Source organism: Seriola lalandi, unplaced genomic scaffold, assembly GCF_002814215.2.
Source record: "Seriola lalandi dorsalis isolate HSWRI2012SDOR001 ecotype SW California unplaced genomic scaffold, Sedor1 jcf7180002054855, whole genome shotgun sequence".
Classification (NCBI taxonomy): Eukaryota; Metazoa; Chordata; class Actinopteri; order Carangiformes; family Carangidae; genus Seriola; species Seriola lalandi.
Window position 1 is genome coordinate 303,628 of NW_019525408.1, and position 15,445 is coordinate 319,072.

The 15,445-nt window shown below is 40.5% G+C and overlaps 1 protein-coding gene across 1 annotated transcript in view; it reads left to right on the forward strand.

Annotated features, from left to right (window-relative positions):
- The window catches only part of LOC111670478 (adenylate cyclase type 1-like), a 36,957-nt gene that overhangs the window by 15,769 nt on the left and 5,743 nt on the right, over positions 1-15,445 (forward strand). The window contains 7 exon segments of the mRNA XM_023427200.2: positions 7,810-7,937; positions 8,909-9,067; positions 9,773-9,914; positions 11,200-11,355; positions 14,454-14,651; positions 14,778-14,875; positions 15,025-15,109. Of these exon segments, the coding sequence (XP_023282968.2) occupies positions 7,810-7,937; positions 8,909-9,067; positions 9,773-9,914; positions 11,200-11,355; positions 14,454-14,651; positions 14,778-14,875; positions 15,025-15,109 (966 nt within the window).

Genomic DNA, 15,445 nt, shown 5'->3' on the forward strand with positions numbered 1-15,445 from the left:
GGCTGCCATTGTCGCAAATATCAATATGGAGGCAGCAGTGGCGCTGGCAGGACTATATTTCATAGTACGCACAAGAACCGCCTGTCTGCTACATTTAGGCTTCCCACACACGCACATATGTCTACTCATCAAACGGGCGAGCTATCGGGATGGAGAGAGACAGAGAGAGAGAGAGAGAGATGTTGATTTGTGTTTTTTTTAGCACCTAAAATACGCCTAACCCTAACTCTGATTAGCTTACCACATGCATTTCAAAGACCATGCTCCACATCTGCAGTGTCAACACTGGGCATCAAAGCACCAAACTCTTCCTTTATCTCCCGCTCTCCTCTTGAATCTAGACTCATGAGTGGATGCTGCCAAGAAATAAGACAGGATCTCCTGTTGCCACCATATTATTTTCAAGATGTTAAAAACAAACAAACAATTAAAATCATTTAAAAAAAATGTACGCACAGTGCTAACAGAATTACGGCTGCTGGCGCCACTGGGAGGCGGTGGAAAGGAGAACTTCTGAACTGTTTCATTGTATCTAGCTGTTGGTTTCAGGCAGCTACTCAGTGGATGGCAGCGGCAAATTTACATTAGAAATCACAGAAAACAGTAGTCTTGTCTTCTGTGGACTGTGGAGTATTAAGCTGGGAGGGGGGTAGCTTGGAAATTGAAGTTTACAGGAAACCCACTCACGCTGATCAGTATTTGCTGTTTGATCCCCACCACCCACAAGAACACAAACTGGGAGTAATTATAACTTTTCGCCATCGGGCTGAGAATCTGCCGACCACCGCTGAGACTGAGGACAAGGGCCGCAAACATTTCAGGAAAGCTTGGAAACCTTATCGCAACCCGAGCTTGGTCTCAGCTGAAACACTGAAAATATAACACTGGGCTGACATACAGAGCAGGCTCAGTGGTTATTCTATTCATGGCTGAAGTGACCGAGTTTTTTTGAGGGAAAGCAATAGAGGAGGGAGATGCATTTTAAAGAGGATGATAACCAGAATGTAAACTGACACACCAACTGGCCCCCTCACTCTGTAAACACTTCCTCTCCCTGGCTGAGTTTCCAACAGTCTGTCCGCATCCGGAAACAACAGATCCTGTTATGAGAGGGTCTCTGATGGTTGTTGTGATGCTATATAACATTAATAGCTCTGGACTGGATGTACTTTAGTGTGTGTATGCATGTATGTATGCGCGCGCGCATGTGTGTGAGTGTGTGTCATTGCTGTTTCCATGGCAGAGATTCACAAAGCTTTTCATTCTTGTCTCTCTCTTCTCTCCTCTCGCAACACCTCCCTGCATCACAGCTTTCAGACTCCTCCGCTCCTTGTCTCTCAGCTTTTTGATTGACATGCAGCAGCCTACTTCCCTCAACTGTGTCTTTTATGCCCCGTGGTTCTCTGCACTCTCTTCCTCTCTCATGTTTCCATTTTTAGGATGGCTCAATGATGTATCTATCTACTGTCTCTGACTTCCTTGACAAGTCAGAGTTTCCTTTTCATTCACTCATATATGACTGCGAGAGCACAACCTGCAGCGCATGTGCAGCGCATGAATGCACGCTGAAGTTTTGATAATTCATTGCCATATTTATCCTTGAGTCATTTTTCCACTATTTTTTAAGAGAATAACAGTTCACCCAAGGAGCATTATCTGACATTCAATTGTCAGAATTATTATTTTATTATACTGTAAGCACGCCGTTAATTGCCAGTATATGAACTTGGGGACCATTCCGGATGATAAAATAACTTTTTTTAAAGTTTTTTTTTTTGGCATTCTTGCCTTTATTTGGATATTGAAGTTAGAGACAGACAGGAAAGTCAACAAGAGAGAGAGGGCATGACATGAAGCAAAGGGCCACGAGTTGGATTCAAACCCATGGCCACTGCGGTTGGGACTAAGCCCATGTGGTGCGCGCTCTACCAGGTGAGCCACCGAGGCGCCCCGATAAAATAACGGCTGAGCCAACACCAACTTCAAAACCAGAAGGGCTAATAGCAGACTGTTCTTGAGAAAGTTGAGGAGTTTCAGTGTTGACAGATCACTCTTGAAGTTTTGTACAGTCAAGTTTAACTTCTGCAATGACTTTCTGTTGGTTCATTAACCTCAGCATGACGAAACAAAAAATCAAAAGGATCATTGGCACTAACTTGAATGATCTTGGCCCTGTTTATCAAGTAAGAGCCACTCGGAGGGCAAAGGTCATTTTGGCAGACCCTCATCATCCATGCAGAGTTTTGACTCCTGTCATCAGGGAGGAGATATACTTTCCATAAGAGGATCAAATCAAATAGATATTTGAGGTCATTTGTCCCATTAGCTGTTAAGGTTTTAAACAAGATGTATTTACATCCAGCTACTGCATTTTGTATCGATTTATGTCTCTATTTATTGTATTATTTCATTTTATGATGTGTATTGATTGTGTTTACTGCTGTAGCAAACCAAATTGCCCCTCGAGGACAATGAGCACTTTCTAATCTAATCTAAGTGGAAGAACTAACAAATCAAATACTCATCTAGTCATAACCTGAGATGCAATTTTTTTTAGATGTCTGTTTGTTGAGGAAACTAGTTCTTTCAAAGGTTCCCAAAACAGTACAACTACAAACATTTATGTTCCCAAGGAAAGTGGAAAAAAAAGAAGTTAACTTTGAAAAACCTGTTCAAGCGGCCTTATAGATCATTTGTACATCTGCGGGTTTACATAATACAAAATCTTATGCCAAGAAAAACAGAGCACAAAAGTAGTACCACTGGTTAAGATGCTAGCAACAAAAACTATATTATTTTTAGACTAAGCGAAAAGACTGTTCAGTGCCCACACTGTGACAGCTGCCTGCCAGAAACTAAAGTCTGGATTTAAGCACAACTCAAATAACCCTGTTTGGGTTTGTCTCATGAACAGGTGCAGGGATCACTGTCAAGTCCTTCAGCTTCCCTCAGATTGCCTGTGTGCTAAAACTGTGGACTGGAGCAAAGCCCAAAGCAAACAACCCAGCTTGAAAAAAATCTAAATTAAAACAAAACAAACAAAACAAAAAACCCCCCAAAAAAAACCATGGTGATAGTTGCTATTGCAGTGAACATACCGTAAAGTAATGTGTCCTTCCACAATCCTGGGGGTCTTACATGGAGTTAAGATATCTAATAGATATAATAAGATATCCTGACTGGATGCTACCCTTCCCATAATGCATCTCTAGCATCTTTTGTTAGACCCTGTCTGTACTGGTAAGAGAACTGGTCTTTTAAACTACACAACCCCAGTTCATAACGTTTGCCTTTTCTGTTTATAGTCTCCAAGCACACACCAATAATTTAGAGAGGGGGGGGGGGGGGGGGGGGGTGTCTCCAATACAGTTCATAAGAATTTGCTCAGTTAGATACTGATTTAATGGAAAGGCTGCATCTATGCGTCTACATTTATTTACAGTGCTCAGAGGAAGGTGTTTATTAATATTATGACAGTGAGCCTCACAAATTCAGAACTTATTCTTTCACTTCATTGTGTTACATTGTCATATCTACTGTATCACAATCACTCACTACTAATTATGTTAGAAGACAGAGAAAAAGACAGTGGGTGTGTGTTTGCGCTATTTCTCACACCCATATACTGCAGGCTACTTGTGTGTCCAAAAGTGTGTTAAAAGCTGCCCAAATTTATTTCACTTTTTTTTTTTTTTTACACCATTTCCTGTTCCGATCAAATGTTCAGAAACCAGTTGCATCCATGAAAATAAAACATGCCACTGAGCATTTGTTATTTGTCATAGCTGTTAAATATATCTACATTAATAGATTTACTTCACAGATTTCCAACACCCGCTCACTCCTGCCCACCAGGTTGAGGTGGGTGGAGGAAGTGTTGATATGTTATTAATTTGTTGCTGCACATAAATGATTGTACATTAATTCAATAAGAGAGTTGCTGACAAAAAGGGAAATGCCTAGTCACCGCGTGCTCGCTTACATGCAGGCAGAGAGAGGAAGAAGTCAGTGCAGAGGAGGGGGGTGTTGAGGGAACTATTGTGGCACTCTTAAAGATTTTGCCCAACAGAGGTCCATTGCAATGAATCACTGTCTGCCTACATTGATGAAATGTTGACGTGAAATCCTTCAACAGGCCAAGGCAGATTGGAAAAATGTTAGTTTTTGTCGAATATATGTAATAGCCTGATACAAAATGCATAAAACAGTGTTTAATTAGAATTAAGAAAAAGTCATTCTCAGCTGCTGCTCTACAGTTTTCAAGCCGACAGAGCGCAGGTTCAGAGACAGACAGTGGCAAACACACATTCTGTCTTTTGTCCTTTCAGCTTCCCAAAGTTACAGGAGTGGGGGCCCTAATCTTTAGCCCCATCAATAATGTGTACACAGCGCTGATCTTTGTCTGTGCATCAAACACTGCTGCTCTCTCCTTTGGAGACTTGTAGGAAATTAACTGCTACACTCAGCTGGCTCATTTTTTCCTTCATAATCATTTACCAAATGTTCCCCCTTCCCTGTATTTGTCTCTGTCTCGCCCTTTTTGTCTTCCTCTGTTTGTCTGTGTGCACTCAAGTGTCTGCTAATTTGCATCCCTGCGAGCATATGCAGCACATTACTGTATGTAAGGTGCCTGGTAATACAACTACAGCACACTTTGGATGGTTCTGCTCTCAATATATACACACACACACACACACACACACACACACACACACATATATATATATATATATATATGGTGATCTCACTGAATACATGACATAAATTATCCAAAACAATGCTCTTCATTTCTGATGGAAATTGAAATAGGTCTGCTTCATAGTCCCTAACAGACAGTACCCATCTTTTCTGACCACCCAGATTGCCCACAATGCATCAGTCACATGACAGTGGTAATCCTGCTTGGGTCTGAATCAGCTCCTAAGCCCTCGCAGTGCAGATTAGCACAGGAAAAGTACAGAGTAGGAGACTCTGTAAGTACCAGGGCTTTCCCTGCTTCCTGTAGCTTCAGCCAATGTTGGTAGCACCATCTGTTACTGCGCCACTATGACCCGAGTTACCACAAAGAGACCTTTATGTTACAATAAAGAAAAGTTTTTTATTATCAAGTGAAAATGACACTTGTAGAGGACAGCAGTTAAGTGTCATCACAAAGAATTTAAATAGCTGCTGCATAAGTGAATATATTCAGATCCAGCTCACCTGATACCAAATTTGAGACCTGTTCAGAGTGAAGCTCCATATTTCCAGTGTTTCAGTGTTCACTTACAGAAAAAAACAACGACTTTGTCGCAAAGATATTTTGTTGTTAATTTTAGCAGGGCTCATTCCATTGACCATGAAGTCAGTTTTAAATGTTTTATTTTATGAAAACATTAAAAAACACTTTTTTTGATCCCCAAAAGGGAAATTAGCAGCACAAGATACATAAGACATATGTGCCAGGTCCAATAGTGCAGTTTCCTCATATTGCAAAGCAAACTAAGTAGCCTTAATGTATGTGAGATATAGACATTTATTTTCTAAGTATGAATATTTTTGCATTATAAATATATTAAAAGTTGTGTTAAAACAGCATAAGTTGATATGAAATAGGTAATCATGATATTACACATAATTATTGTATCTCATCTGAGATCAATAGTTACTATTTCAAATTTGAATTCAATATTCAGGACAATATTTTAGCAGAAAACATCAGTCTTTGCCAAACTGCTAGTACTGGTAGTGCTCTTCCCTTTGCACCTTTGTGCCTAAGAATACATTTTACATGAACAGCACACGTGTCTCCATGTCACTGAGCACTCAGAAAGCATGACCACAGCATGTAAAGCTACACGATAGTTGTAGCGGATAGTTTGCCACCAGCTGACAAGCCCGAAGCTTTCACTGTTTTCTGAAACTCACATGGCTCGCTTGTTAAAAATAGAGCATCCGTCTTGTCTTGTGCCCACCGATGTGCATAATTATGAGTCTTTTGTGCTCTTCACACGCATGGGCAGCGATCCCATTACCTCCATGGAAACAATAAAGGGTTATGAGAAGGCGTCCACGGTAACCCGGTCTCCCTGGTAAAATGAATGTCTGTTGCTCATATCCTCTAATAATGGGTTATAGCCTATTTGTAAGCCGCCTTTTCATGCCACTGCTTATTGTCCCTAAAAAGTGAGAGAGTGACTCACCTTATTCCCCAAAGTGAGATTGACCCGCTGATTTAGCGTTGCATTGTGGGAACCATTTCAATGTTGGTGTAAGTTCAGAATCTTAAGAGTTTGCATGGGATAAGGAACATGCAATGTGAATATCCGTCCGCGTGCAGATCCGCAGCTGATTTGTACCTTTAGTGATTTATTTGGCCACGTAGGCATCTCCTCTACATGGAGTCACTCTTAGTTTATCCTTCACTGATGCACGGCCGGAAACCTTTATAGATATGGTTGGGTACGTCCATGTGGCAGCAGTGATAAAAAGCCAACTTTCTATTGCCTCCATCTGTCTGCTTTGAACTGTACTGTTGCTCATAAAATTGGAATAAAATATTTTTTTACCTCTTTCCATTAAATGATTGTGACAATGTGATTTATTTCATTTCACCTGGGTAATTGGGACACATAATGTAATTATTGCACCTGGTCAAAAGTTATTACTGACACATTTAAATAGGAAGAAACAGAGGATTGTGTCTGAAAACAAAATGATTCCAACTTTATGGGCAACAGTGTATATGGCCACACAGCAGGTGATGTCATTGGCATTTTCTTATGTTTATGCTGTCAAGAAAACCAGGCTCGTATAAAACACAAATTTGATCCAGGGACATCCATCTATGAGTACTTTGCCATTTCTGACAACATTTGCACGGTTGTGATACCCTCACTCTGAGAAGGGTAGACAGAGATTTAAAGCAACAGTTCGATGTTTCCACTTTCTTGCAGAGAGTTAGATGATGTCTGTACACCAAATATGAAGCTACAGCCAGCACCCGCTGAGCTTATCTTAACATAAAGACTGGAAAATGTTGTTGTGAAAATACAAGTGTGGACCAGATCTCATTTGACATGGCTGTTACACATATAAACAGGGACAGTTGTATTCATCTGGCTTAACCAGGGAATCATTGAGTTGAATTATGGTTTTTATAGTAGAGGGTTTTAGCTTTATATGACACGTGCACTACTACGACAATGGATCTGCCTCTGTGCCTTTGCCATTTTTGATGTCTCAAAGAGCCCAGATGGATTAGAAACCCACTGTATTCCAAGGTATTATATTGACTGTCCTGATAGGAATCCTGTTATTGAAAGTCAAAATATATGTCCTGCACACTACAGTGTTATGATGAAAGTTTTAAGGAAAAACTTTCTAAGTTTAAAAAGCCATCTCTCCTTCACCATGAACCCAATCGACCTTGGGTAGTGCAGCAATGGATAGCTTGAAGCTAGACTTACAAATTACACTGATGGATATGGATCAGTGTAATGGATAAACTATAATTAAATGTAAGAATTTCTGACTCCAGCACCACCGGTCTCAGGCACCTCTTTTGCGACTTTTTGATTAAAATGGAGGAATGCTGCATTTTTATACCCTGTTGTGATGTTTTGAACAATTACTTAGCTCGCCATGATGACTAAGCTTTCATTTTTCATACTTAAGAGGGCATCACTACTATATCACCAGTTTGTGTTTGATGAAATTAGGAGATAAAGATGGATATTATTACTGACTGGCTCATATTGGCTCATCATTCATGTAGGAAGACATGGAATCACTTTTTTCTCTCTCCTCTCCTATCTTTTTGATTGACAGGAGAACCACTGTCGCAGGATTAAGATCCTGGGGGATTGCTACTACTGTGTGTCTGGACTGACCCAACCCAAGACTGACCACGCCCACTGCTGTGTAGAGATGGGTCTGGACATGATTGATACCATAACGTGAGTGGACACATTTGTTGATGTACTGAAAATACATCCATTTTTCTACATGTAAACGAATGAAATCATCACTATGTGTCTAATAGAATGTGCTTCCAAACCGACACTGTAGAGGCTGGAAGAGACTGTAATCTTTTATTTTATTCAATTCCCAGTGTTTAACTGAGTCCATGATGAGAGATTTCCTTCAAGTAGGGCAAACTGCAGCCTGACTAGCCATGTGTGCTGTGAGTGAATTCTAACACTGAACATTTGAGGGAGCAGAGCTACAGTTGGCTGAGAGAAAAACACTTTAATGGATAAAAAAGGTGCTTATTTCCCTTGCATACCCTGCATAGTTTGGAAAAAGGATGAAAAGACAGTGAGAGAATGAGATGCAGCAGATGACTGAATCAGATACTTTCACAACTCGACTGGAAGCCTGTTAATTAAGATTTGATTTTTTTCCTCAACACTGATTAAATAAAAATAATCGGCTTGGCAGTCTGTTTTGTTCTTTAGTCTATTTTGGTATGTTAGAGTATTTTTGAACAGCGTGTGTTCCCTGTCCACTTCCTGACAGATTGCCACATCTATTTACAAAGAGTGCTCGTAGGCACAGATTTTACATGATTCTGAATCAGTACATGAAGATTATACAATGATAATAGGAGTTTCTGATGTAATGTTTATCTGTGGGTGTACTTTTTCAAATTTATTAGTAGTATATGTCTTTATTAGTCTTTGTTAATGTCATATTGTGTTTTTTGTTCATATTTGTGCTTGCTATAGATATAGATATATAGATATTTTATTGTACATTACCTTTTTATCAACCATATTTATTCCAGTTATTATTTATTTATTGACTATTGCGCTTTATTTTGCTTGTCTGGTGTATGTAAATGCAAACGATTAAAGTAAATCTGATATAGATATAGATATAGATATAGATATGACCTCACTCCAACACCCATGTTCTGCCCCTGCAGGTCAGTAGCAGAGGCCACAGAAGTCAACCTAAACATGCGCGTGGGCTTGCATACAGGTCGGGTGCTCTGTGGAGTGCTGGGCCTCAGGAAATGGCAATATGATGTTTGGTCCAATGATGTGACCCTGGCCAATGTGATGGAGGCTGGAGGACTACCTGGGTCAGTACTAAACATTTTGTATGAACATGAGCCTCATCAGCTATGGACAAAAGTTTTCTTTGACTCTGGTGCCCTGCAAATATACCGTATCTACTTTTATTCTTTATTTATTTATTTTTTCATTATTTATTATTTATTTATTTGGATGCCCACTAGCTTCCGGATAAGTGATTGGTAGTCTTGCCAGTAAAAAAAATTATCACCAATTTAAAATCACACAGAATCAATGGAACAATCAAATCATGTGATATAATATTGTCTCTTCAAATCTTATTTTGCAGTAAAGTGAGGCTTTTTTTGGACTCAATAGCCTCCTTGCCTTGCCTTCTTGATGCAAGTGGTTTAAATACTGCTAACTGTCATTAAACAAGGCAAACTGCAGTGGAAACAAGTGCACTCGCCTCAACCATACAGTCCAATTTTTACTTGTTTAAAGAAAAATAAAATTTGTCAGAACTGACAATAAGCCAGATGACCCTTTCCATGTCAGTTTAAATGGAATTACTGAAAATAATACTTAATCTTTACATATTCTCATATTTGTAAAAATACCCACATGAGCAGGATTTCAGCCCTTGTCTTCTGTAACACTTGAATCTTCTGCCAATGAGCTGCCCAGAACTGTTTGTGCCAAATGCACCTGCAGCTGCACTGGCTATGAGACTAGTTGTGTTGTGTGTTATGCCTGCCCTGTCTGTGCCACAGGAAAGTCCACATCACCAGATCTACACTGGAGTGCCTAAATGGAGACTATGAGGTGGAGCCTGGAAACGGTCATGAAAGGAACGCCTTCCTCCAAAAACATGAAATTGAAACCTTCTTTATAGTGCCATCTCACCGACGGAAGGTATCGTATTGTAATTCTGTACTGAGGAACATATATTCCAGATACTGCATGTATTCCTATAAGGAAAATGATTAAGATGACACCAATAGCTGTGAGTCAGATGTATGTTAAGATGAGACTTCCTATTAGTCCTTGCACTAAGCCGAACCCTTTAATACCCCAGACAGTGTACTGTACACATTAGCAAAGCTTCTGCAGGTCGTATGCTAATCCATATTAATGGACCCATGTGGTAAATCAGAGTAGGCTAGGTTGACAAAGCAGGCTTATCTTGACCTGTCTTTACCTCTGTACCAATATCTACAATAAAACCATCCTTCAAATAGAAATATAGTGTGACTACAGGATCCAGCATCGTATGATGGAGCTCTCACACATTTGTTGTTGAGCTAATCTCACTTCCAGCCTGTAATGGATTGGACTGGGCAATAAAGAGAGAGGAAGAAAAAAAAAAACAGCCTGTGGCATCTATCATCTCAAATCTGCACTGTTCGACAAACTTACAGAGATATGTGTGTGTGTGTCAGTGCATACACATAAACACGCACAACAGATGTGCAACAAGCAGCTGGAGAGGGAATTTCAGTCTTGTCTCTCTATCTGTCAGGCCTCCTCTTCCTCCTCCTTCTCCTTCTCCTTCTCCTCCTCTCCTCTCCTCTCCTCTCCTCTCCCTCTCTTCTACCTCTCCTCTCATCATTATTTCTTGCAGCAGGTTTCATGTTATGAAAGATAAGGGTTGCACATAGGTTACATGCGGTCCTTATGTGAACCTGTAACATCCCAGTTGCGTGTATTTTTCTTTGATATGTGGGAGACTTTGCTAATCCTCTTAATAGAGCTGCTGGTTAGACTTCATCAAAGGCATGGCTCAGAGAAAGATGTGCCCTGACTAAGCTGTGTTGGATAGGCTGCTACTCTCTCTTCTATAGTGTCTTTAATTGCTGCTGCTTAGGGACACACTCTCAACTTTGTGTATCAAACAAAACACACGTTACTACAAATGACACACATACATTTCCTGAAACCCTTTATCATATGCTAGATCTTCATCACGTTTTCCAAAAGAGTTTTATGAAAGAGAAACAAGGACAGCAGAACAGTAACACTTTCTATTTAAATTCCTGAACCTGATAATAATGATTGCATGCGTGTGTGTGCATGAGCATGAGTGCACATGCATACTGTCCAGTGCCTGTGCATGAGTAATAGACCCTTACATAATATATATATTACTGTGTGGGATATCATGACTTAATCCTTGTTCCCATTTCTTATCTGGTGACAGATATTCCCAGGACTGATTCTTTCGGATATAAAGCCCGCCAAAAAGATGAAGTTCAAAACTGTGTGCTACTTACTAGTGCAACTTATGCACTGCAGGAAGATGTTCAAGGCTGAGATTCCCTTCTCCAATGTCATGAACTGCGAGGACGGGGATAAGGTATAAACTCTAAGTGTCTGTGTTGACTTTTCTGTGTTTGTTCGTGCTGTGTAGTAACTAAAGAAAATATACAGTCTGAATGTCTAGAGTTTCCTACAATAGTGGACAATACATAGTAAAGGTTTGTTTGAATTACCTGGATTTCTGTATGCTCCTAAATGTGGCCTGATCCCTTTATTTAAACCAAAACAAAATATTTATTGTGTTTATTCAGGGTATTCTATAAGCATCACAGTAGAAGTAAGATGGACATTAGTGGTGAAATTACAACAATATCTTTCAGGTAAATGCTTTCTGTAGAAATGTACGGCAGTTATTATTTTATTTATCTTTAGATGCCTTGACTTCAGGTCATGCCACAACATGTCAGTGAGCTTAACATCAGGACTCTGACTCGACCGTTCCACAATGCAAATTTTTATGAGCTTAAGACATGAGCTTAAGCTCCACAGAACATTGTTTCAACTGAGAACATCCAAGGCATCTTTGGCAAACATTCGAGGAGTAATAATGTGTTGTCCTGGTCTGGTTCAGTGGCTTTCTTAATATGAACTTGTGGACATACAGTAGATATTAGGCTGTGCAAGAAAAGCTCCTCTGTCCATAGCTGTTATGCCTCTTCCTAGCAGAAACAGTACAGCCATCTTAAGTGTGTTTTTGCATGTTATGTGTTACATAAGATATTGTTTATCTATGTGTTATGAATTAGCTGTATTAGCTAACCACAGTTTAGGAGAACACAATTCAGGATTCCCAGTAATTCAAAAACTTGTTTTGCAACTGTCAGTAAATAAATATATGGCTTTCACAGGATGTAGACTACATCATAAGAAGGTATGGAAGATGGTGAGATGTGTTCGGAGTGCACGATCCTATCAGCTATAATGACCTCAGCATGTTTCTCCTGCCAGAGACCAACATACCATTCCCTTCGCATATACTGTCAGCGACTCCGGCAATCTGGCTAAATGTCAAAGAGCTTATTTGACCTTGTGTGCCTGGAAAGAAATCCTGTGGCCTGGCATCTGTACAGTTCTTGCACCAGCTGTTTTAATCCAGATTTGCAGTTTTGTGTACGTCTGTGTGTGTGTGTGTGTGTGTGTGTGTGTGTGTGTGTGTGTGTGTGTGTGTGTGTGTGTGTGTCTGCATGTGTGTGTATTCATTACATTGTGGGGACATGAAAACAGGCTCACATCTTCACATATGTTAATCACTTATATGAGAGTTAAGACTAAGATCAGGGTTGGTAAGACATGTATATGGTGAAGGTCAGGGCAAACATCTGGGGAATTGATTTATGTCAAAAACAATGTCCTCACAGGTATAGTAATACAGTGTGTGTGTGTGTGTGTGTGTGTGTGTCTGTGTGTGTGTCTGTGTCTGTGTGAGTGTCTCTGTGTGTGTGTGTGTGTGTGTGTGTGTGTCTGTGTGTGTGTCTGTGTCTGTGTGTGTGTCTCTGTCTGTGTCTGTGTGAGGCACACCCAGTTTTGAATAGATCAAGAGTGTGTTACATGTATGTCAAGAGCTGATTGGTTGAAATTTTGAAAACTTAATTTAGCATCATCTTCCAGCTTTTATTATGTTGCCCTCAGTTGCTGCATCCAGTAGATCTTTCCCTCACACTACATGTTTGTGTCTCCACTTATACCTGCATTACCAGTAATGACAACATCCTCACAGCATAGACAGAAGGCAGATTAGTATAAAACAGAAAAATGGAAAAAGGAAAAAGGGGTGACAGGTTAAGTCATGCATACACCTTCCACTGAATGGTAATTTCACATTCAGACCACAAACTCTTCAGCTGTGTGAAATGACATATGCATTCAAGGCACGACTGGGGAGCAATATGAGGGACAGAGGATGAATGAATAGGATTTTTGGTGCAGCAGACATATCGTCTGCGTGATGTGTCCTGTGCTACGTTGACCACAATATAGAACACAGGGAGAAGTCATTATCTGCAGGCCACTGTGTTACTGCCTTATGAATAACACGAAACCAGAATGTGAGGGAGGCACAGCGAAATAAAGGATGGAAATGGGGAGAAAGAGAAGGAAGAAAGTCTGGATGGAAGGAGGGAAGAGGAAACCGAAACAGGCAAAGAAGTGAGGAAGAAAAGATGGAGCAGGGAAGTGAAGAAGGCAGTAAAGAAGAATAGACTAAAGCAAGAATGGAAAGAAGGAATTAAGGAGGAATATATAGAAGCAGGGAACAAAGGTAGGATATAAAGAAGAATATATAGAAGCAGTGAAGGTAGTAAAGAAAAATTTACAGAAGAAGGGAAGGAAGTAATAAATAATATATGGAGTTAAGGAAGGAGAAAAAGGAAGGAAGAAAAGAAGAATATACAGAACCAGAGAAGGAGGTAAGGAAGACTATACTGAAGGAGGGAAGGAAAGAAGGGAGTAAGAATATAAAGAAGTATGGACTGAAGGAGGAAGGAAGGAAGCATGGACAAATGAAAGAATGAATATATGGAAGCAGGGGGAAAAGAGCAGGACATATGGAGGAGGGAAAGGAGGAAGGAAGAAAGTAAAGAAAAGGAAGAAATCAAGGAAGTCAGTGAGCTGTACATGTTCATGTCATGTCATGAACTCATGAACAGTCTGGTGATCCTTGCTCACCCTTTGCCTCCCTACTGTGCCGCTGAGCTACACAATTCATCCAGCATGCTCACTTACATGTACCCACACCCTCCTGCACACACACACACACACACACACACACACACACACACACACACACACACACACACACACACACATTGTATACACACAAACATCTATACTGCCATGTTAACTCTCTGGCTTTGCTCCAATGCCCACTGTTTTGCAAAACTGCTCACTTCGGCTGCTGAAGACACTTAGACACAGCGGGGTGCATTCAGTAATGAAGTTAAGTGTGAGGGCGATGTCCTACTTTGAAAGTATAATCAGCTGTTTGTGTTTATTGTTGACGCTTATTCACCCTTGTTCCTAATATGATAATACTCCAGTAGTGCAGAGAACACAGTGCGCTGCATGGCAGCCTATTTATCACACTACTGTTTTTCAAGTTCTACGTTTTCAGTGAAAATTGCTCTTTCATCCCACCAGCGGAGAGCCATGCGGACGGCTCCACAGAAGCTGAGGAATCGTTCCAACGCTAACCAGGCTAACCTGATCCAGAGCAGCCCCAGAACCCGGGTCAACCGCTACATCGGTCGGTTGATCGAGGCCCGCCAGACTGAGTCAGACACGGCAGACCTCAACGTCCTCACACTCATGTATAAGTGCTCTGAGCGCGAGCAAAGGGTGAGGGACTTCAGACACTACATGTGCTGTATCTGTGCAGTGAGATGTTTCGGATGAAGCCTCTGAATGAACACTGTTGTGTATTGTTTCATTGCTCACTCTTATCTGGTCTCTGGCATCACATAGTACCACCAGGTTCCTGATGAGTACTTCACCAGCGCAGTGGTCCTCTCTCTGATCCTAGCTGCCTTGTTTGGCCTTGTCTATCTTCTCATCATACCACAGTATGTACAACTGATTCTATTGTTGTCCCTTCCTCTCTCTATTGCTTTCGCTCTCTCCACTTACCTCTTTAATTGACTCTTTCAGTTACTCAGATCCTTGACTTTCTAACTAACCCCGCCATCTTCCTCTCTCCTGTTTTTCCACTCAGGGGCACAGTGATACTAGTCCTTCTCGTCTTCTGCATCTGTTTCCTAGTAGCTTGTATCATGTACCTGCATATCACTAGAGTACAGGTAAATAAAGATGCACTCTTATCCTCACCTTGAGTAAATGCCATTCACTTTTTATCCCTGCATCAACTTTTACTACTGACAGAGCTGGCAAGTTTAACTTTATTCATTTTATGTTTTTGCTGACCAAAGCCATATATTCAAATGTATTTTTATAAAGCCTTGTAATAACAATTCAATATTCATTGGCTTCAAGATTACTTTCTAAGCCCCAGTATGGTATTTAAACTCAGATGGCTGGTCTATTAATTTCAGCTTTTGTTGAGGTTGATGGTCGTCCTCAAAGCTCCTGACCACATGCGTTGGAAATTTTTTTACACTTTATGTCTTTTATAGGTT